We start from the raw sequence: 23,374 nt of genomic DNA, 5'->3' as shown, positions 1-23,374 counted from the left end.
ATTATTAATATTTTTTTTTCTAAATTTGCCTACAGGACCCAAAGTATTTGTATTGCTTGCTTGTCAATGGCTGTTTATGGTTAATTTACTTTATCAAAAATCTTCTCTTGAATTACTGTGCCCATTGCTGTTTATGGTTAATTTACTTTATCAAATATCTTTTCTTGAATTACTGAGCCCATTGGAACTAAATTGACCATAGTCATCCTTATGGTGTCTTTTTTATACCTCGTATATGATAATCTTACGAATCAACCAAACTTGGTAACACTTCATTTTTGTCTCATGACTTTCCAGACCTACCAAACTTAGACATTATTAATATAAGATTATGTTTGGAACTTTAAAATGTTTTCCTAAAATTGTGGATATTTGTCAAATTATTTAAATTTTATTGGTACCAATTTATGTCAGTTCATAAAAAATCTTTCTTTCAATAATAATAGTTTTATTAATTTGCTATCAATATTTTCTAATTTATGTATACATTTTGACCTTTTCTTGATTTAAGTTTTCTGGTTTCAACAAAATCAGAAAAAAAGTATTCTACAAGTTACATACAATATAGGATACCTGAAATCAACTTTCAATGGACATGGTCAAATTATTATTTATAAACAAAAGTACTGCATGCCTAAAAAGTATATATTAAATGTAACTCATTGAAAATTACCAATAAAGAATACTTATACAATAAGAGATGTGATATGATGTGATATGAATCATAGGCGGATCCAGGGGGGGGCCCTGGGGGGCCCGGGGCCCCCCCCCCCTTTTGTGGGGAAAATTTGGTTGATTATATAGGGAATCACTGAAGCATGACTGGAGCGGGCCCCCCCTTATGAAAAGTTCTGGATCCGACACTGTGAACAACTATCTAGCAGAATCCAAATAAAGCGGATTTTATAAGCAATTTTATAAATCCAAGATTGATTAACATTGAAATCAATGAAAACTAATTGTTAGATAGTTGTTATGAAACAAATTGTCACTCTCGATTTAAGGTGTCAATGTTAACAAATTTGTAGTAAAAATTGTGAAAACAGAAAAAATATTTGATTGTCCTAACAATAGTTACCATCAGATTATTTACTTAATTTTATCTTCTGTTCCTTGTTCTATAATTAAACCACAAAGAATCTGTTAATCTAATTATTCCCACACAACATTGATCATAAGTTTTTATTTGCTATGATTACAACAGACATTGTAGTAGAACTTTTACTTTATATATTTATTGTATACTATACAGTAAAGAAACATGTGTTTTATACTGCTTCAGTGATCAAACAAAACAATTCCCATTTTAGGTATTAATTTTGTCAGTAATAGTATATAACACACGTTTACGAAAGTCTTAAATATCAATGGATAATTCTGGTTAAAATATCAACATCTAACTTGGTATTAAATCATAAACTGTGCTTACCAATGGGCCAATAGTTTTAAAGTTGTAATACAATTTTTTTTTTACATTGATCAGCTGAAAAGGTTGTTACCAGTAGTTTTAAATGGTGAAAAGACCATTGGTTGATTAGTGGTTTATGAAATGAATTAAAAATTTAAGTTCTATAGATGCCATGAAAGGCTAAAGCCTCTTAGATAAGCATGCATGTGCAGGCCACATATTTTTTTCTCTATACAATTTGGAGTCTGTCTGTTTTTAATGCAGCATAGATAAATGCTACCCTTATTCTTTTTAGATAGTAATTAATACTCCAGTCCTATGAACACCAATACCCTCTCCTTGGTGTGCCTTTAAACACTGTGACCCACACTTTTGCCATGCATCAATATACTTTTACAACATTACTTTTTATTTGAAACTTGAAACTGGGGATAAATGTATCTGAATGGACAGTATATGAGCATTACAAATTTCATAAGAAGGATGCAAGACTTAGTTTTTCCGAACATTTTAAAAGACCACAGGCCAATAGATATTATTGATACCTATAAAGAATGTGAAGCTTGTCAGGTGATGCTTGGCACAAATTCTGAAAGTCCCTGACAGTTAACCTTGCACTGTAAAACAGATACCAATTAATCCACATTGATAAGAAAGGGTACATAATGATGCAGAAAATTACATCAAACTTAGAACTATACCATACAGACTGTAGCCAAAAAACATGTATCATGCTTATATCAAATCTATCTAATAAATAGAATAGACACTTAGTGAAGGAGAGTAAAACTAAATGACAATACAAGATAATTGATATATTGTTATGTAGTTATAACCAGAGACATATATATGTCTCTATTATAACATTCTGATGTAGTGTCTTCAGTGATGATAAAGACTTGAGGAATATGAGGAAGTCATTGCACTTTTTTAAAAATTAATACATAGATCTCAAATTATTCCTTTATTTTATGTTTTTAACATAACAAACTTTGAAAAGATACTGTAACCTTACTTTACATATCCCCCCTAAACCTGCACTCAGTATCTCTACAAAGTGTGTAGTCTTTATGAGGGTGTAGAATTATTTGTGTCATGGGAATGATAATTGATTGTATATTATACAAAAAGGAGTAATTTTCCAATGACATTCCATTTTCTTTAAACAATTTTATAATAGCAAAGTACTAGAAAATATACAAAATTGGTAATTGTAGTAGATACAATCCAAACATCTCAAAAGTATTTTTTTTTGTTTATTCCAGGTGATGCCAACAGGAATTAAACCTTCCGTACCACCTAAGGATGGGGTATACATCACAGGTTTAAGATTGCACAATGCATTATGGGATTCCACAAGAGCCATTTTAATGGAAAATGATTCTGAAAATCAACAACCTCATCTCATGCCTTATATCTGGTTAAAACCAGTTGATGTCAGTTCTCCGTCCAAGTTTACAAGAAAATATGAATTATATGACTGTCCAGTCTACTGCTCTGATGATCCCCGTAGTCATGGTGATAAATATCTGGTAACAAATCTGCCTTTACCAACATTTGATCCACCATGTTTTTGGTGCCAGCATAGAGTATTTTTGTCAAGTAGTCTGAGCAGCAATCAGAAATAATAATATTAAATATATGTATTAGTTTATAAGTTTGGAAGATTTCAATATTGTTCACTGCTGTTTATACAAAATTGAAAAAAGGTTTGGATTCACCTTGTGATAGGATCTAAATCTTAAGATTCAAATGATGTTAAAATGTAAATTAACCTTAAAGTATTTTATGACATTATAGAGGTCCAGTCTAATATTCATAGATTTTATAGAAACCTCTAAATACAAAACAGTAAAACAAGTTTTATGATTGTATGTAATGATTGTGCTTAATGACAAACAATACCTGCTGAACTGTGATACCGTTACTTGTTTATAGTCTTGTTTTTGTAAAAATTATTTTTTATGACTGCTGAATTTTGTGTTTGTTGAAAACTATCTTTTAAAATAATGATTTGTTTATTTATTTTTTAATTATTACTTGAAATATACAAATATTTTATTTAAGTCAGATACAAAATATTTTCTAATGTAATATGATGTGATTTAGATTTTTATTGTATAGAACCAATATTTTCATTCCATCCTGCTGAACCAAACCTGGTGCCAACTTGTGATATGTTTTTGAGTTAAAAAATTTACTGGTTATCTGTGATATCAGATGTGTTTTATTAAGATAATAAAATATGAAAGCTATGTTGTATATTCTGCTTTAATGTAAATAAAAACAAGAGGCTCTCAAGAGCCTGAATCGCTCACCTGTATTTCAGAGGAGAAGATTTTTAAATGTTAGCAAACTTGATGAACAAATTGTGTAAAATTGTCTTTAAAGGGCAATAACTCCTTAAGGGGTCAATTGACAATTATTGTCATATTACCTTTTTTGTAGATCTTACTTTGCTGAACATTATTGCTGCTTACAGTTTATATATATCTATAATAATATTCAAAATAATAACAAAAAACTGCAAAATTTTGTTAAAACTACCAATCCGCTGGCAGCAACCCAACAATGGGTTGTTCGATTCGTCTGAAAATTTCAGAGCTGATAGATCTTGACCAATTGAACAATTGTACCCCATGTCAGATTCGCTCTAAAAGCTTTAGTTTTTGAGATATAAGCCAAAAACTGCATTTGACCCCTATGTTCTATTTTTAGCCATGGCGGCCATGTTTATCGATGGATCAAAACTTCGTATACAATTTATAAACTAGATACCCTAAGGAACATTTAGATAAAGTTTGAAGGTATTTGGCTCATTAGTTTCAGAGGAGAAGATTTTTGAAATAGTTTACGACGACAGACGACGGACAATGAATGAAGCCAAGTGATGGCATAAGCTTACATGGGGCCCTTTGGGCCCCGGTGAGCTAATAAGGAGATGTGACAGGCTTGTCGATGAGACAGCTGTCCAACAAAGCTCAAAGGACAAACTACCACAGGTCACCGTATGACCTTCAGCATTGACCAAAACCTATATTGTTTAGTAAACTATAGAAAGGTCCCAAGATAACAAAATGTGAAACAATTCAAAAGAAAATACCAATGGCATGATTTAAGCAAACAAACAACAAAACAACCATGGCCGACAATAACCAATTACAAACATTGTAATACTTACTTCTGTCTTGGGACATACACATAAAGAACGAAGTGGGGATAAACATGTTTGAAAATGATCAACCCTCCCATAAAACCTGTGACAGTAGTGTAACGATACATTAGAATAAACTTTTAATCAGTTGAAAAGGATTCAGATTGGCAAAAATAACCAAATGGGAAAAAACACATGGTATTCATCTATGAATACTCAGTTACTAAAAGCTGATTAAAAGTCCAAGCTAATGAATAGACCCTGTTTTCCCAAACTAAATTATCATTCGGTTCAAATCAAATAGATTTAGGTTTTAGGCTAAAGACACCATAAGCAGTCTGGGAAAAGCATGACTTTTGATACCAAAAAACTAGTACAGTGTATCTACACAGTCACTACATGCATAAAGTCAGTAATTTTTTAGGGGTTTTTTTTGTGTTACAATTTGTACACCTTACAATCATTCTATACACCAAATATAGTGGTCCTATCACTAATAGTACCCGAGAAACAGATCAAACCACAAATTTTGACATTGATCAAAGAACCATGAAAGTGAGGTCAAGGTCATATGAACCCTAATAAACAGACATGTACACCTTAAAATTGTTCCATACACTTAATTATAATTTACTTATTGCTTATATCTGAGAAATAGACCAAACCACAAAAACTAAACATGGTCCAATGAACCATGAAAATGAGGTCAAGGTCAAATGAAACCTGCCAGACGGACAAGAACACCTTAACAATCACTCCATACACCAAATATGGTGGCCCTATTGCTTATAGTATCTGGGAAATAGACCTAACCACAAAAAACTAAACAATGTCTAATGAACCATGAAATTGAGGTCAAGGTTAGATGAAACCTGCCAGTCCGATATGTACATCTAACAATCATTCCATACACCAAATATAGTTGACCTAATGCTTATAGGATCTGAGATACGGACTTGACCACACAACTATAACCTTGATCACTGATTCAATAAATGAGGTCGAGGTCAGGTGAACCCTACTTGACGGACATGAAGACCTTGCTAGGAACACATATTCCAAATATAGTTATCGCATTACTCATATTAAGTGAGTATATTACTTAACAAAAAAACTAATTTTGTTTCAAACAGTCACTGAACCATCACTTAACAAAAAAACAATTTTGTTTCAAGCAGTCACTGAACCATGAAAATGAGGTCAAGGACAATGGACATATACCGGACGGAAACTTCTTAACATAGTGTATCTGTATGCAAGGTATGAAGCATCCAGGTTTTCTACCTTCTGAAGTATAAAGCTTTATACAAATAGTTTACTCTATTGCCGCCGCCGCTGGATTGTAATCCCTGTCACATTCTATGAAGAAAGCGGGCCAAAACCGCCAAAATACAGTTTAACATTATGATAATAGATTGTCATCGTCCTCATTTTTAATGTGTCAATCAATCCTACTGAAAATCACTCCTTTGAGCCAAAATATCATCTTCAAAGAATGGAAAAGTGTGTTTTGCATATAAATTTTGGTATGAAGATTGGTGTGGACATATGCTTCTAAAGATACCAATTGGAAACCAAAATGTTATTTCAATTCAGTCTCTTTATAGCTGCTGTGACCTTGACCATTTTGATCCCTAAATCATTACTCGTGGGGCATTATTAATAGTTTGGTACAAGATACATTGTTCAAAGATAACATCCAGAAATCATGCTTACCCAAATTTCAGACTATCAATAGCTGCTGTGACCTTAACCTTTGACCCCAAAATCAATAGCAGTCCTAATTGCACAGGGCATTATCACACAAAGTTTGGTAAATATTGTATGGGGCTCAAAACATGTTGGCCAGAAACAGAAATGTCGACACCTCTCATTCATCATATTGATTTTGTTGCAACTTGGCTAAAAATACAGAATACATATATCTCAAAATATCTGCAGGTATTGTTAAATATATCAATCAAGTCGTGTTTTGTGAGTAATGTGAAATTGAGCCTTAAATGTAATCACAACTTTCCAAAAAATAAACTGCAGCAAGTTGAAGATGGTGCTTTTATAAAGGTTTCAACTTCCTGATTAGTCTGTTTGCTCCATTTGTAGCATACCTTTAGCAATGGGGTTTGGACAACACCAGCATCCAAATTAAGCCTTGGTTATAGGTTAGATTTGTGTTGCTCAATATCCAGTAGTTTTTTGTGTCTAAAAATTTGGTGAACAGAATGACAAGGTGTACATGTCCACCTGACTTTCACCTCATTTTCATTGTTCTTTTCAATTTTGTTGCAAATTGTCGGTTTCCCGATCGCTTTAATAGGAGAGTTATATTTTGTAATTAGAATCATTACAAGATGTACAAGGCAGAACTAAACTGACCTTGATTGTTCATTAAAATTCATGTCATCTCACTTTTCAATTACTGCAGGTCAGCTACATTTGGTCTATAGATTGATTGCAAGATGTACATGTTATGACAGGGTTCAATTGACCTTGACCCTGATTATAATGACTCATTTATCACCTAAATATCTGCTTCCGATTAGATTAGTTTCTCAGTAAAGTTAACATCAAATTTTCATAGACTTCAATTTGTAATAAAGCTTTATTTGGTATGCAGTGCAAGGTGCTCTTGTTTGTTGACAGGATTCATCTGACCTTGACCTCATTTTGTTGAATATCTGTAGGAAAACCTTGGAACTCAAACTTCCAACATAAAATTCAGCTATGATCAGTAAAGCAGGTGAAACATTAAAGTGTGTCCAATAGTCTAATGTATTAAATTCACTTTTTAAAGACTTAATTCATGAAAACAGTGATTATAAATTTCATTAGCAAAGGAAAAACTTTGTGAAATTATATCTAAAAGGTATTTTGCCACTTCCAATGCTAAGGTTGCTTAAAACCTCGAGACTGTTTAAAATGCTCAGTTTCTGCTCTCATGTTTTTGTGCGTTCATATATTACAAGCCTTAGTCACAAGTCTACCAGATGAAAGTTATTCAAAATGCTGTGCTATGCATGCTGTAATAATATATATTGGTTTTCTACCACTGCTGATGATCCATCCTACCTAGTAGTCAGTGATTTGGCATGATTCAATTGATACATTTTTTCTGTAAATTTCCATTCTTTTTTATTTTGTCAAGTGTAATAAAGCTACGGTTGAAACTCCCTCAGGCAAAGTTGACCTTAGATGGTGTTTAACTGTTCCTTTTAGGGCCTTTGGTGGTGTTAAGGTTTGGCTGTCCAATTTATCAATTGGTCTTTAGAGTGACCTGTTGAATGTTATCTTTTGAACACAACATTGTCAAACATTTTATTTCCTTAATATGTTGATGCAAGTTAAATATTTCTTGAGGTTAAGGCTGCTGCTTATATTTTATTATAGAAATCTTTTCATAACATGTGAATTGGGAACTATTTATGCTACAGTGGCATCACAGGTGATCTTTCTGCATGCAGGTGGCCAGATTAAAACTATCTTATATTTGAAATTGAGTACAGGTATAAAGTAAAAATATTCAATCAAAATACAACTTTCACATGGCTAAAGTCAATTCTAAACGGCTTCAGTGATAACAAACGAAATAGACAAGACATTTATTTACTTGACCATACGTAGTACATACATACACATGATTTTCACACAAACAGGGGTAAGCAATAAGACGTGCCAGTTAAAGGCAAATGATACCCTGTGGCAATATGACAAGACAACTCAGTTTATGAAGAAAAAGAAAATTTCTGAGCATTTATTTTAATCAAGGATCAATTCCTGTCATAGCAACATTCATTTTTTTTTTTCATAAGATGATCTACGAAATGCAAAGAAACGACAATTTTTTTCCTCCATAATATACTGATTTTCACACTGAAATACAATTGCAAAATATTTTTATTATGGTTTTATACATTTATCATTAAAATGTGGAATGTACATAGGATTTCAAAGACATTGTATATAAGCACAAAATTATAATAAGTAAAACATATCAATCTTAATACAGAGACTAAGTTTCTTAATATGCAATTTACTCCCCTATTCAAATACCTTTCTTTAGATATGAACTACAATATATATTATCAAGCACTATTTCCTTTCAAAATATGATTCAGGTGTTTGATTATTTACTTTTTTTTTTTAATCTGAAGGAAGACTTAACCTTAAAGGTCTTAAATGTAGTTTAGGTAAAGAATAGAGTTGATAAAATTATTGTTCTGTCTGCCAGAAGGCTATCTATACAGACAAAGATATTGTATTACCAGTCAAGCTTTGCATCAACTGACTAAATGATTTTGTTCTCTTTATTTGTATAATACTTGAAATTTCATAGCATTTTACAAACATTAAGGTCAATAGATATGAGGATGACATGTATAGAAATATATTTTCTAAAACAAAAAAAATATGGTTAAACATTTTTAAAAACATGAAATATAAAAAAAATATAAATGAATGAATGGGATATCTCACATTCAAGGGAAAAAAACCAAAATGTGTAATAAATTATGCCAACAAAATAACTTAAACCAAAATATACATCAAAATAATGACAAACACAACAACACACAACCAATATTATACCTCTGGTTAAACCCTGAGTTTATAGGCCATAACAGAATTAAACCCTCGTCTAAACCGAACATTGAACCCCATTCAATTTGCTCACTATGTCATATGTCCAAATTCACTGAATGAAACAATGTTCTTTTTGCCTCTAGAGCTAAAGGTTTAAAGACACATTAGAGCAAAATCATCTTGCAAGTATTTATTTACCTTAACCCAGAACACTCAAATATTTGTCAAGAAAGTGCAGAGGATATTTAAGTGGGTTAAAAAAGATATTGGCTTAAAAATACTGACAACTTTTTAAAGATCAGAAGTTTGACCAATCAGTGCCCAGGAAAGCATTTTGGTTGTTTGATCTATACTGGTGTATATTAACTGAAATGAATACAGAGATGGAAATAGTTTTAGGTATATTCACAATAGATGTAAAAGACAAACACTGGGTAACATTAAACATTAAAACACCCTAAATGTCATTTTATTGTGTTAATAAAGTAATTTTCTTTGTGATATACAAAACACATCTCTTTAATTTATATTAAACTGACCATTCTAAATGTTTTAATTTGTGTTCTCAATTTCAAAGAGCAACTTATTTTTCGATGAATAAACACTCAGAAACTATGGTATAAAGTTCATAACTAACCTACATGAAATGTAAGTGTGAGAGTGTTAACAATGCAATTTTCTATGTAATTAATATTTCTAAGGGGCATAACTTTTTAAACTTAGAAGAAAGTCTAACCTGAATCAATTGCTTGGATGTCATTCATTCAGTAAAAAAGGACAGATTATATTCCCATGGAATAAGATAAATATACTGTACACACAACAAGCATTCATAAACCAGAGGTATACTAACACTATATATCAATTAAAAAAAACATAAATTCTTAATATAATTTGATTGTCAGATTTTGGACGGTTCAAAAAGTCCATGCAACAAAAACAATTGCTGGTCTTTTTGGACGGTTGATATATTTCGCAACATCAGTAAATTTTCCAAAATTAAAATAGCACCTCAACAATGGACTAGACAATAATCTTAACACCTTAATACTGTAAAACAAATATGCAAGCAATAGCTTAACTGATTTCTGACATTACTTGTGTATGTCTACACTGTATAGGAGCGACACTGGATATTGGTACTAGCTGAAGCGGAGAAAGGTTGTAAAATGCAGGCTGTCTTTGTGATTAATAAGACAATTTATGAAAATTATGGTCTTGTGTATTTATACTGAGTCATAATTGAATAATAGTTTGAAATATCCAATCTTTACAAGCATTAAACTGGCTATTTTTTATTTTTATCTGAAGTGACTCTTTTTTCCAGTACTAGAAGGTATCTTTTTTTTATTTTCAGATTTAATTCACGCTGATGTCAAAGGTTCCTAAATGATTTAGAGAACAAGCCAATTCCCAACATATCATTATATGAATCTTTAGATATGTGCAATAATTACAAATGCATAAACAAAATTTGAATTCTTGCCTGTGATTACAAAATTTTACAACCTCTCTCCACTTCAGCTAGTACCTATATCCAGTGTCACTCCCATATGGTGGTCTATATTTATATTAATTGTCAATAACTGTACATGGTAAAATCTTAGAATATTTCAATCTTAGATATGTCTACTGTAACATTCCATCATTTTTATTTTTTTAAATAATTTTTTATCTATTTCAAATGTTACAACTTGTCTCCCAATACAAAATGAGCAGTTGTAATCTACTATTTGAGAACTATAATACCAGTATTTGCAATATCAAAAATAAAAAGATGACAATGATACCAAACAATACATACATCAAACAATCATATCATACAAAAGTACAAAGTTTCTGTAAATTTACATGTTATACAAGGCACTTTACTTCTCCATTATGCATAGAATCATATAATGTACACAACAACTTTTAAAGCACTGTAATGAACATTTACAAAATGGGAATGATCTTTTTAGACACAAAATGACAATCAAGAAGTGTTCATATAAATATACAAGTTTTTTTTCTTCAAAACTGATGACCAATGACAAAATGAAACAAACTGTTTGAAAACAATACCTTTCAAAATTCCTACTTGACTTTGACAAGTTTTTGATTATTTTTCCTTCCACTCATTCCAATAGGGAAGATAAATGAGTATCAGAATGAGGAAACAATTAATTTTCACCATTAAAAATATTAAGCTTGGAACGAGTTTTGTTTTCTTATAAAATAATCTTATCATTAAAGGACATACATTAACAAACATATCTGATTACAATAATTAAAACATTTGTATAGTTAGTTGTATAATAACAATTTTACAGAAAAAATGGTGTATCAAACAACAATTTGTAAAAAAATACATTAATCGTTGTGTGTAAATTTGTTTTGGGTTAAAAGGAGCATTGCAGATATAGTACAAAATGTACTTTACATCTGTAAACAAAATTCAACAATTAACAACAGCATAAAAGTTACATCTAAAAATCTGCTTTTGGTTTTTAATTTAAAATAACCTAACTTCCAGTTTATCATTATTTTAAACTTCTAGGATGTTTAACATAAAGACTGAACATTCTGAATTATGCTGTCATGAATTTGAAAAGAATTTAAAAAAAAAAAAAAAACAGAAAATTTTCATAAATAATGTACATTTCTACACAATAAAGGCACAGCAGCAAAAACATTTCTCGAGTCCCTATTTCTCTCATGATTCTCGTTCATTCTCCCTAATGTTCACAAAGTTTTGCAAAGAAAATGTTTTTGAGTAGAAAAACTGTTCTCTATAATATTTTTTATTTAAGTGGCAAATTTGCGTAAAGTTATGATTAATCAGACAAAACTATTAGGGTTGCATGGAGTAAACGTCTTACTTTAGCAGATCAAAAATTAAGATTTTGTAAACAAAGTTTATTCTTATTTCATTAACTCAATTTCCAGACCAGCGCTGAACAAACCCTTTAAAGATATTCTAACAGGTTTTTATGCTATAATGCCATGATCTAATAAGTAAGTTTTCTTTAATTGAAATGCATTAGATTATAACTCTTACCATTAACATGATTAATTATTGTTAAATTTACTGATGCTAGCTAAACATGCTAATCCTGCTAGTGTTTGATGCTTTGCCTTTAGTGTCTTGGTAGAAAACAAAGTCAGGGGAAGATACCAGATAATTTCTCACAGTGGCCAAGCAGACATATTGCTTACATCAGCATCTTGGCCACAACAGGCAGCCAAGTACAATTTCTGCTCACTGCAGGTAACTGAGACATTAACTTTTTCCACCCCTTAATACATAAAATTCAACAATTATAGTACATATGTATTATTACACTCCAAGTCATCAGTGAAATAAGGTAGAACATTTATTATATTACGATGCAATCACTATACCCATCTATTCACTACATAAAATCAAACTGCTAGCAAGTTTATCTTGAAGTTGTTTCTTTTTTCCAAAAGTATTAATGCCGATTTTTTTTTTTTTTTCCATTTTTGGTAGTTTTCATAAGGAGATTTAACTTAATTGTATCCAATGTGAGTAAAATCAAAAGCACATTAATTGTAGAAGAATAAATATCAAAACCTGTAAAATGCCAGAATTCATTTGTACTTACTTGACAAGGTGAAAAATACTTAAGAGAGGCTACTTTTTAACGATTTATAAACAAAAATGTACCAAGAAATTTTGCTCTTTTTACCATGAAAATGATTGTAAATATCTGCATAACTTTTCAAGAAATAAGTGACTGAAAAAAAAGTCACAACATGAAAAGAAACAACTCCAAAAAATATCCAAGTTCTTTATTTTAAAAAAAAAAAAAAAGAGAAAGATGCACTGGCAATTTTTAAATGCTTTATTAAATGATATGTGCCATTTTATCAAAAGCTTTAAAGGCAGCAAATTAATATGTTCTGTGGAAATTAGACACTTGGCTTTCAGCTCTATCTTTTTCTTGAACCTTTTTGGCAGTTTACATTTGAAAAAAAAAAACTCTTTTTGAAAGAGGTTAATTAGGCTGTCAGTCAAAATCTATTGAAAATTAATCAATACAAAGTATAACACATAAATTCTGTATATAAAGTACACCCTTATTAAAATTATTTATATTTTCATTCTAGAACAATCATTCAATGAACAACACAACAAACTTGAGATCAAATTGAGTCGATATTAAGAGCTGAAAATCATTTTAGAACATATTTTAAACATTGACATGCTACACTGAACCTACAACTTTAGACAACCTTTTTGTTCGAAAAACATTTTAAAGATATTTCAAACCTACATAATCCATCATGTTTTTTTTTTTTTTTTTTTTCCAATTTCAAATACATTATTAAACACTTTTACAAATAAGAAAAAAGTTTCTATTTGTTTTATTGAAAAAAAAGATTTCTTCAAACGAGACAGATCTTGAAAATGTTTAAAAGATGGCCTAAATTTGGAGATTTACAAAGCATTTCTAAAGTACAAAGAGATTGGTTATGCAATAAACCAGACCATTATGGATTGGATAAAAGAAGTTATGTAACAAAATGTACCAATAAAATACCCACTTTTAAAATTTCTTTCCTGATAGTTATATTACATGCTGCATATAAAAATAAAATTGTCATAAACTGTTTGTTAGTATCTTCATTTGAACTCTGGAGGTGGTGAAGTTGCAAGGTAGCTGTACTGAGCACATGCATCCGATGCATCCCCAGCCCCCATCTCAACAGGTCTATAAAGAGGTATAGCTCCAGTGTTAGCAACAGGTTTAGCAGGCATCATGACTCTCTGAACTTTGTGACCATGCTTTACAAGAATTGTAGGACTGCTGAATGTCCTTCTTGGGATTGTGGTTACAGTTTTCTTGGTGTAAGGTGCAACAGAGGGTACAGTGGTGGTAGACTTACTGGGCAGTGTTGTAGAACAGACTGATGATGGATAGACAGGTACAGTGGTGCTCACAGGCTGGTCTGGGACATCAGAGACATATGTGCGGGGCAGGTCTGCAGGGCACACCGGGACTAAGCTGCCCTGAAACAAGGTGCATTCCTCAAGCTTTAATGTGTCAATATATTACATGCAATTATACATATATACTAGCTGATTTTGTTGTCAAATAATTTTTAGTTGTATACAACAGTTTCCATTAATTCAGAACCCTATTCATTTTGTTTTTTGTTTGCTTTTTTTTTATGTCAACATAAATGACTTAATAAAATTATAACCAAAGAAGAAAAGTAGTGAAAATAACTAAAAATTATTTCCCCAAAAAAACCTCATGGACATGTATAAAATAAGCTAGGCAAACAGCACTTCTTTTAATAAATTTTACTCAGTTGTAATTCTCAATGATACTGAAACCTCAGGACTTTTTAAAGTAGGGTAATGAAAGTGGCTGTTTTCTGCATCTCCTTTTCTCTAAAAGCCACCTTCTTTAAAGGAGTAGGTTCGATAAGGCCTTAAAATAGCCCCCTTTTTTAGCTTATATTTCAAATTAGGATTTATTGACCAAAATCACAATGAATCATAGCTAATACAGTGACTAGATAGGAAATAAGCCTTTTTGTTGAAAATTTACGTTCCTGCGTTTATTCATGACGTCACAAATAGTACTCTTTTTGATTTTCCACAAAAAAATCAATGAAAATGGGTAAAGTTCCATGGATTATTGGACAGGAAACATAGAGCGCATACGTCGACAAAAAAGATCTTTTAAAATAATGTTTTTAAAGACATTTTATATGTCTTACTTGAATATTTAGGTTGTCGATGCCTGCGCTCTATGTTTCCTGGTCCTAAATTTAGTTGAAATCTGGCCGATTTTGCCAAATTTCGCCAAAATCTCTTATTTTAACCTATTTGGGATGTAAAAATCAACGCTTTAGAATAAAATTTTGACACAAATAGTTCTATTTAACTTTTTTACATGTCTTAAAGTCAACTTAAATCATTTTTTATCTTGTAACATTGAACTTTATAATCGGGGCCAAATATGGCCCTTACCGAACTTACTCCTTTGTTAACAATTTTACTAAGTACTGTGGATTCATTAATATTCGTTGGATACCAATTTTCGTGGTTTTCGTGGATAGAGGTGAACCACGAATTCAAATATTCAACCAAGTACAAATTTACCATCAGGTTGTATGCAGAATATGGCAAAACCACGAAATCACATATCCACGAAAAGGCAAGTTTTCCGCAATCCACGAAAATTGGTACCCACGAAAATAAATGAATCCACAGTATATTAAAACAGACAAGTAAACTGCCTGAACTGCATCTTAAATTTGATTTAAAGCCCTGAAACTTTTGTCAAATTAGAAATTGTTTGCATTGTAACCCTAATAACTGATCTACTGTAAGTATATTCCACAATTATTTAAAATAAAAAAAAACCTAGAGAAATTAGACTAAACTTTTTAATGCCCTTTTAGCAAGTTATTTTCAGCATATATTTCACACAATGAATGTGTCAAAACTGAAAAGCTGTTTAAAACTAAGCAAAAACTATAATATTGCCATTTTCATGTTTCTTCAAGAAACTTTTCTTGCTAAGTATTCACTATTAAACACTAGTGAAATACTAAGTGTTAAGAACATATAACTAATGAAAAACAAAATGAAACCAGTCTATATATTTAAGAAATGGTGTATATGCAGTTGATGCCACAAGATATTAGATGTTAGTGTGGTGAAACAATATGCAGAATATAAAAAAATATATACACCATGATTATAAGCATCTAGCACTAGTGTGAAGTTTAGTTCTTCAGTATTTTACAACATTTACTCATTTATGAAAACTATTTCAAAGAAACAAATGCAACCAATTATCACAAAATGTATGAATGAGTTTTCATTTTAAAATATTTCCCTCTTTTTTGGTGCTTAACATACTCTCTTTTTTCTGGTTTTTAGAAAGAGAACATTTTACCATAGGGTTTGTTATTGAAACTGTAGAACACATCATGATGTTACATATATTCAAACATTTTAAGACAGAATTGATAAAAAACATTCACTAGAATTTTTATGCAGAAATCTCACACTCGAGAATGCACATGCTGAAATGTTTTGCCTGCTTAACGGATTATGATTGAATTTATGTTGAAAGACTTTTAAGATAAGATTTTACTACACGTATCACATAAGCTCAACATTATCCAGGATCCAAGTAAATGAGATCAAGTTCAGATGGACATTACACTTAACAAATATTCTCTACACCCCATATAGTTGACCTATGCATTTAAAAACCCAACCTAACCACAAAAACTTTACATTGATCAATGAACCTTGAAAATGAGATCAGTCAGATGAACCCCACAAGAATGTCATGTACACCTCATCATCATTCCATACACCAAATATAGTTAACCAAATGCTTCTTGTATCTGAAAAAGGATTGAACAAAGAAAAATTCAAATCGTCCAATGAACCATGAAAATAAAGTGAAGGTCAGATGAATCTTGTCAGGGGGATACATACCTCCTACAACCATTCCAAACACATAATATTTAGTTGACCTGCTGCTTAAAGTATCTGAGACGATTTCACTTTGATCACCCGTCTTTGACATGTAGACCTTGTACACTCCCAATATACAAAATTTAGATATCCTATTACTCATAAGTGCAAAATTCATGTGATAAAAAACTAAAGGCAGTTGCTGAACCATGAAAATGAGGCCAATGTACATGTAACCAATGGAAACTTCAGAACATAAGGCATCTGAATACAAGGTATGAAGTATTCAGGTCTTCTATCTTCTGAAACATATTGCTTTATACAGTTTGCAGATCCACTGCCAAATCAGCTGTTCAGCATCTCTTAGTTTTGCAAAAATGATGTGGTTAAAAATGCTGTAAATACCAACAAGTTATATAGAGTTGGATATCACAAAGGCTGTATATTGTTTTCTGAGACACAAACAAAGAATTCAAATTAACTGATTACTGAATCAAACATAACCTAACAGCCTTAGCATCAACCTACTTCCAAAAACTTGTTCAGAATTTGTTTTCCTTTATTTTTAAATATCTAAGCACTAATATTTGAAAATCCATGCTATTAATACTATTTGACTACAAGAAATAGCATTAGCTATACTAAGCTAGAGAGAGCAATAAAGTCAGCCATCATGCACTATTGTTTATAAATGCATAATACATGTTTATGTAAATAGCCTTGGAATCATGGATGGATAAGACATGACACACTTTTGGTTAGCATCTCGTACCTACAAAGTGAAGAAATCAATTACAAACATGCAGTTTTACTAACCCAAACATCTCCTCCTTCACATCATTAAAACTTCAAACATAAATCTCAATAATAATGAGGAATAGAATCTTAAACAGATTCTATAAACTCAAAATCGTTCAGAACCCTGAATCTAACGATCTTAAATTGTCCCAATCTGTGTAGTTAATCCAGGGTTAATCAAAAGCAAGGATGAAACCAAATTAAAACAAATACAGGAATATACTCAATCAAACACTTAAAATAAACTTAACATTAAAATAAATAAATAGTAAACAAATATATTCTTTTTAGTTATATCAATTCTTGCAACACACAAGCAGGCATCACAAATTAATCACAATCAAACCCGAAAGTAAATAAAAAATAATGGAATGATCTGACCATGCACTGTACTGCACTCCTTAAAATGAGAACAGCTTGCTTTATGTAATGTTTGCTTTACATAATGTTATTTATAACATTAACAAGAATATCCATATACATATATACTTCAGGTTATAACATTGGAAGTTTCCAGCTTGTAACAACTTACAACATACAAATCACTTATTTATATGGAACAATGAATTATGCAAATTAGTTACAGAACTGCGAGATACTGAGAGATGTTTGACAGCCAAGTTGTTATAATTTACTACATATACGATTTAGACTCTAGTTCTGTAACTTTGTTAAGGATTAATATGCATAGTGAGGGATTACCTCCATAGAGGAAGCGTCTATCAGTGCAGTGCCAGGATCAGACACCTCACCTGTCGGGATGGTTAACTGTGGTTGTTGCTGGGCATACATAAGCTCAGGTGAGGCAGTCTGCATAGTTGTGTAGTAATAAGCTGGAGATCCAGTCATTGCTTGTGTTGGACTCTACAAAAGTTTCAGCAAAAATTAAAATTCATTTTCCAGAGTAAAAACACCCATACATCATTTTTTCATAACATATTTTTTTTTCAGACCATAAATCCTAGATTTTGTTTCTACCCTAATATAAATCAGTTAGTGTAAGTATGTGATTGTATTTTCAGAAATGGATATAATTGTGACTTTTAAGTTTGACCTCAGTTTATGAACTATATAAATAGATGTACTTGCCTCCATCAAACTTTTTGTAATGTGCCAGGGCCATTTACCTGCATTAATATTTTTTATAAATTAAGAAAATATAACTAGTAAGGTGATGGGAAGGCCTATCCGAACAGAGAAGCTACATAAGCAAAAATGTTTTCTAAATTTCCAGTGTCGACACATGTGCACAAACATAGAAGCGTGATATATTCAATTGTTCAAAAAATACTGTATCAGACAAACAATCTATCTTGCAAATGTGTTCTCAGATGCAGCCATACAAACTCCCTTCTGATATGTTAACAAGAGAGAATAACTTTCAGTGTCATTCCTATGGATTACAATCTACTTTAAATATGATTTTAAGACTTTGTAAAGAAACAACATGAGATCTCTTCCTCCTGTAGCATACTCCCTTCTGATATGTTAACAAGAGAGAATCACTTTCAGTGTCATTCCTATGGATTACAATCTACTTTAAATATGATTTTAAGACTTTGTAAAGAAACAACATGAGATCTCTTCCTCCTGTAGCATAGTTTTTTGAAAAAAAACAGACAAAAATCACTTCAAACAAACAAAAAACCGATACTAAATCCTATTAAACTTATCCCGCTAATCACAAAAGAGTGAATAAGGCTGCAGACAGAATGGCTGCCCATACATAAAACTGAGCCAGTTGTGATTGGGTAAGGACAGGTATTTTGCAGGAGATTCAAATTTTGTTCACAGGCCAGACTGCCCAGGCACATTGTAAAAAGTTTGATGCAGGTAATTATTTATATTGAAATAAACACATTATTTTCATCAATCAATGCTTTGCTATCTGTTCTTTTTCTTTTTCCCATAATGAGTCATTTGAGGCAACTTTTCATTTCTGATGCCATTTTGTTATGTATTTGATTTCCTTGAAAAAAATATATAATTGCAGGGTTTTTTCTGGGTATTTTGGGAAAAAGGACCCTGGCCAGTTTTGGTTATTTTTTCACGCGCTTTTCAATGAAATTGGGAAAACATCAAATTTACCAGATTTGAGTTTTAGTGTGTTTAGTTCATTAAAAGTTATCTTTTATTGTGAAAATAAAGTAAGAAATTTCCAGAATTTTACTGGCCCTTCAAAATTGAGAAGAAATTACCTCTTGGAATTGTAGTTTATGTTTACACTATAAAAACATCTACATGTAATATTAACATTTATTAATGATTAGGAAAATTACTGTCACATTTTATTGGATTTTGACATGACAATTTGTGAACTAAAAGTAAGGCCAACCTTAAAAATATGTTTATTTGCAGTTTTCCGACTGTACCTTCAGACTGCAGGGTCGGTAGGTAGGAAAAATATTTTATTTTATCAGCTAAAATAAAGTTTAAACAAGCAGTTTAACACAAACCAAGTTTCTAGTGAAGAAAAAACATTTTAAAACAACAAACACTGAAAACCAACATGAAATGAACAGGCATTTTAAGGTAAACACCTTTTTGAACCAAAACTGAATCTTAACATAGTGTCATTATACAATTTATGACATAAATTTATGGTATTATGAAATACTGGAACACTTATAAACAAGGAACGACTAGAATTGTTGTAAAGAAACATATTCACTGACATATATGCATTTTTACTAGAATGTTTTCATGAGTAGAGTATTTGCATCAGAAAAATGTAGATATTAAAGATTGGGGTGAAATCCATAGCACCCCATTAAAAGTAAATGGTCTGTACTGAAATGTTTTGACTGCATGAAAAAAATGGCAGCATAGCTCCTAGCTAAGGACATATTTCAATTCAATTCACACAGGCCACACATTTTGGGTATATTTAATATTGTAAGAGGGAGAATAATTCCAATGAGTGGGACAGCCCCTTATCCTAAAGTAGCATACTCATTGCAATCGAAGATAGATTTGATACAGAGAGAATATATTTATTTCTCAAGCCAACCATTCATTTTCTCTACATCTTTGTGTAGTTTGTGTGGCTTCTTATTGATTTAACATTTCAAATGCGTCCTTCCACCGTACAGGTGTATTTACAGGTATCCATGAAGTCACGGAGGAGTGGTTTCTTCTTTAGATCGTCTTCACGACGATTTAAAGAAAATATGGCATATTTCAGGCTGCTGTCGAATTGTTGAACCACTGATATTGGTTCCATAAAGTCAGTTTCAAAAGATTCCGTATCCGATTTGTTTGAGACAGAAACGGATCGTGTCGGTTTTATGAATATCCGCTGCATCATAGTCAATGATATCATCGAAGACATCATTCCGTGTGCAATTCTGCCTGAATCAGTATAAACAGTTTACTATGAAACTTTTCTGTGTATTATTTGTCTTAAAATTGACAGAAGACGACAGAATAAAGTACTCCTCCATGACTTCGTGGATACCTGTAAACAATCTCCATGTGCTTTACCATTAAAGAGTCCGATGAACACTCGACAGGAAGGGAAGAATAACCGAACTTCAAACATGTAATTGACCTAGACTCGAAATCAATTCCGGAAACGACCCGCAATTTCTGGATCGAGTCAATAGAAGTATTAAAAATAATTTCTTCAAATAATAAAATGCTTCGCTGGGGGCACAGCTTGATACGACCGCAGAGGTCAAACCCTGAACAGTTGGGGCAAGTATGGACACAACATTCAAGCTTGATACAGCTCTGAATTTGGATTGTTATTAAATACTTGACACAGCATAGGTTTCTGACACAGAAAGAATGTGGTCTAAGAACTTGAATTTTTTAAATTTACCTATTATGGTCCAATGTCCAAAATCAAAATACATGGTTAGATTCAGCATATCAAAGAACCCCATATTTTCAATTTTTGTTGAAATCAAACAAAGTTTAATTTTGGACCCCAACTTGGACAAACTTAAAAACTGGGCCCATAATCAAAAATCTAAACACATGTTTAGATTCAGCATATCAAAGAACCCCAATAATTTATTTTTTGCTAAAATCAAACAAAGTTTAATTTTGGACCCTTTGGACCTTAATGTAGACCAATTTAAAAAACGGGACTTAAAATTAAAAATCTAAATACACGGTTAGATTTGGCATATCAAAGAACCCCAATAATTCAATTTTTGATGAAATCAAACAAAGTTTAATTTTGGACCCCAATTTGGACCAACTTGAAAACTGGGCCCATAATCAAAAATCTAAATACATGTTTAGATTCAGCATATCAAAGAACCCCATATATTCAATTTTTGTTGAAATCAAACAAAGTTTAAATACAGGACCCTATCTTGGACCAACTTGAAAACTGGGCCCATAATCAAAAATCTAAACACATGTTTAGATTCAGCATATCAAAGAACCCCAAGAATTCAATTTTTGTTAAATTCAAACAAAGTTTAATTTTGGACCCTTTGGACCTCAATGTAGACCAATTTAAAAAACAGGACCCAAAATTAAAAATCTAAATACACGGTTAGATTTGGAATATCAAAGAACCCCAATAATTCAATTTTAGATGAAATCAAACAAAGTTTAATTTTAGACCCTTTTGACCTCAATATGAACCAATTTGATAGCGGGGCCCACAAATAAAAAATCTAAATACATGGTTAGATTCAGCATATCAAAGAACCTCATATATTCAATTTTTGTTGAAATCAAACAAAGTTTAATTTTGGACCCTTTTGACCTCAATGTGGACCAACTTGAAAACTGGGCCCATAATCAAAAATCTAAATACATGTTTAGATTCAGCATATCAAAGAACCCCATATATTCAATTTTTGTTGAAATCAAACAAAGTTTAAATACTGGACCCTATCTTGGACCAACTTGAAAACTGGGCCCATAATCAAAAATCTCAACACATGTTTAGATTTAGCATATCAAAGAACCCTAAGAATTCAATTTTTGTTAAAATCAAACTAAGTTTAATTTTGGACCCTTTGGACCTCAATGAAGACCAATTTTAAAAAATGGAACCCAAATTAAAAATCTAAAAACACGGTTAGATTATGCATATCAAAGAACCCCAATAATTCAATTTTTGATGAAATAAAACAAAGTTTAATTTTAGACCCTTTTGACCTCAATATGAACCAATTTGATAGCGGGGCCCACAAATAAAAAATCTAAATACATGGTTAGATTCAGCATATCAAAGAACCTCATATATTCAATTTTTGTTGAAATCAAACAAAGTTTAATTTTGGACCCCAATTTGGACCAACTTGAAAACTGGGCCCATAATCAAAAATCTAAATACATGTTTAGATTCAGCATATCAAAGAACCCCATATATTCAATTTTTGTTGAAATCAAACAAAGTTTAAATACAGGACCCTATCTTGGACCAACTTGAAAACTGGGCCCATAATCAAAAATCTAAACACATGTTTAGATTCAGCATATCAAAGAACCCCAAGAATTCAATTTTTGTTAAATTCAAACAAAGTTTAATTTTGGACCCTTTGGACCTTAATGTAGACCAATTTGAAAACAGGACCCAAAATTAAAAATCTAAAAACACTGTTAGATTTGGCATAACAAATAAATAAATGTGATCAAAGATTTTACAAATCTAATGCGCCATACTGTGCAATTAAAGATTACTTCTTGAAATTTTTCAATATTTGAAATTTGAAAAAAAAATAATATTTGAAGAATAATTCTTTTTAATTTCTGAAATCTGAAATGAGAAAAAATTGCCCACCCCCACAATTTCTTTTTATCCCCCCCCCCCCCCCTTTTTTCCCCAAAAAAATTCTTTCCCTCAAGATATGGTCATAATCTCAATTCAAATTTCCAATGGAGTTGGCAACCATAATTACCCATTTAAATTTACCATAGTGCTAACTTAATCTATTTTATAATAGAATTAAAAATATAGTGTCAAATCTTTCATATGGATTTTTTTGTAAAAAAAAAAAGATGCAACATTTGCAGA

General features: G+C 31.4%; 2 protein-coding genes across 25 annotated transcripts in view; one reads left to right on the top strand and one right to left on the bottom strand.

The window, feature by feature from the left end:
* Positions 1 to 3,663, top strand: part of LOC127731051 (dynein heavy chain domain-containing protein 1-like) — a 143,388-nt gene extending 139,725 nt beyond the window's left edge. For all 24 annotated transcript variants that reach the window (XM_052239851.1, XM_052239839.1, XM_052239835.1 and 21 more), the window contains one exon: positions 2,674 to 3,663. In XM_052239851.1, the coding sequence (XP_052095811.1) occupies positions 2,674 to 3,036 (363 nt within the window). In that variant the 3' untranslated portion in view covers positions 3,037 to 3,663. The remainder of the gene's footprint in view (positions 1 to 2,673) is intronic.
* Positions 3,664 to 8,146: 4,483 nt separating this feature from the next.
* Positions 8,147 to 23,374, bottom strand: part of LOC127731050 (protein boule-like) — a 50,880-nt gene continuing 35,652 nt past the window's right edge. The window contains exons 10-11 of the mRNA XM_052239826.1: positions 18,094 to 18,255; positions 8,147 to 14,154 (exon numbers count right to left, since the gene is read on the bottom strand). Coding sequence (XP_052095786.1) covers positions 13,768 to 14,154; positions 18,094 to 18,255 — 549 coding nt within the window. The 3' untranslated portion in view covers positions 8,147 to 13,767. The remainder of the gene's footprint in view (positions 14,155 to 18,093; positions 18,256 to 23,374) is intronic.

Source organism: Mytilus californianus, unplaced genomic scaffold (genome assembly GCF_021869535.1).
Source record: "Mytilus californianus isolate M0D057914Y unplaced genomic scaffold, xbMytCali1.0.p SCAF_2, whole genome shotgun sequence".
Taxonomy (NCBI): Eukaryota; Metazoa; Mollusca; class Bivalvia; order Mytilida; family Mytilidae; genus Mytilus; species Mytilus californianus.
Note: the sequence above shows the minus strand (reverse complement) of the source record. Positions and strands in the feature narration are given on the sequence as shown.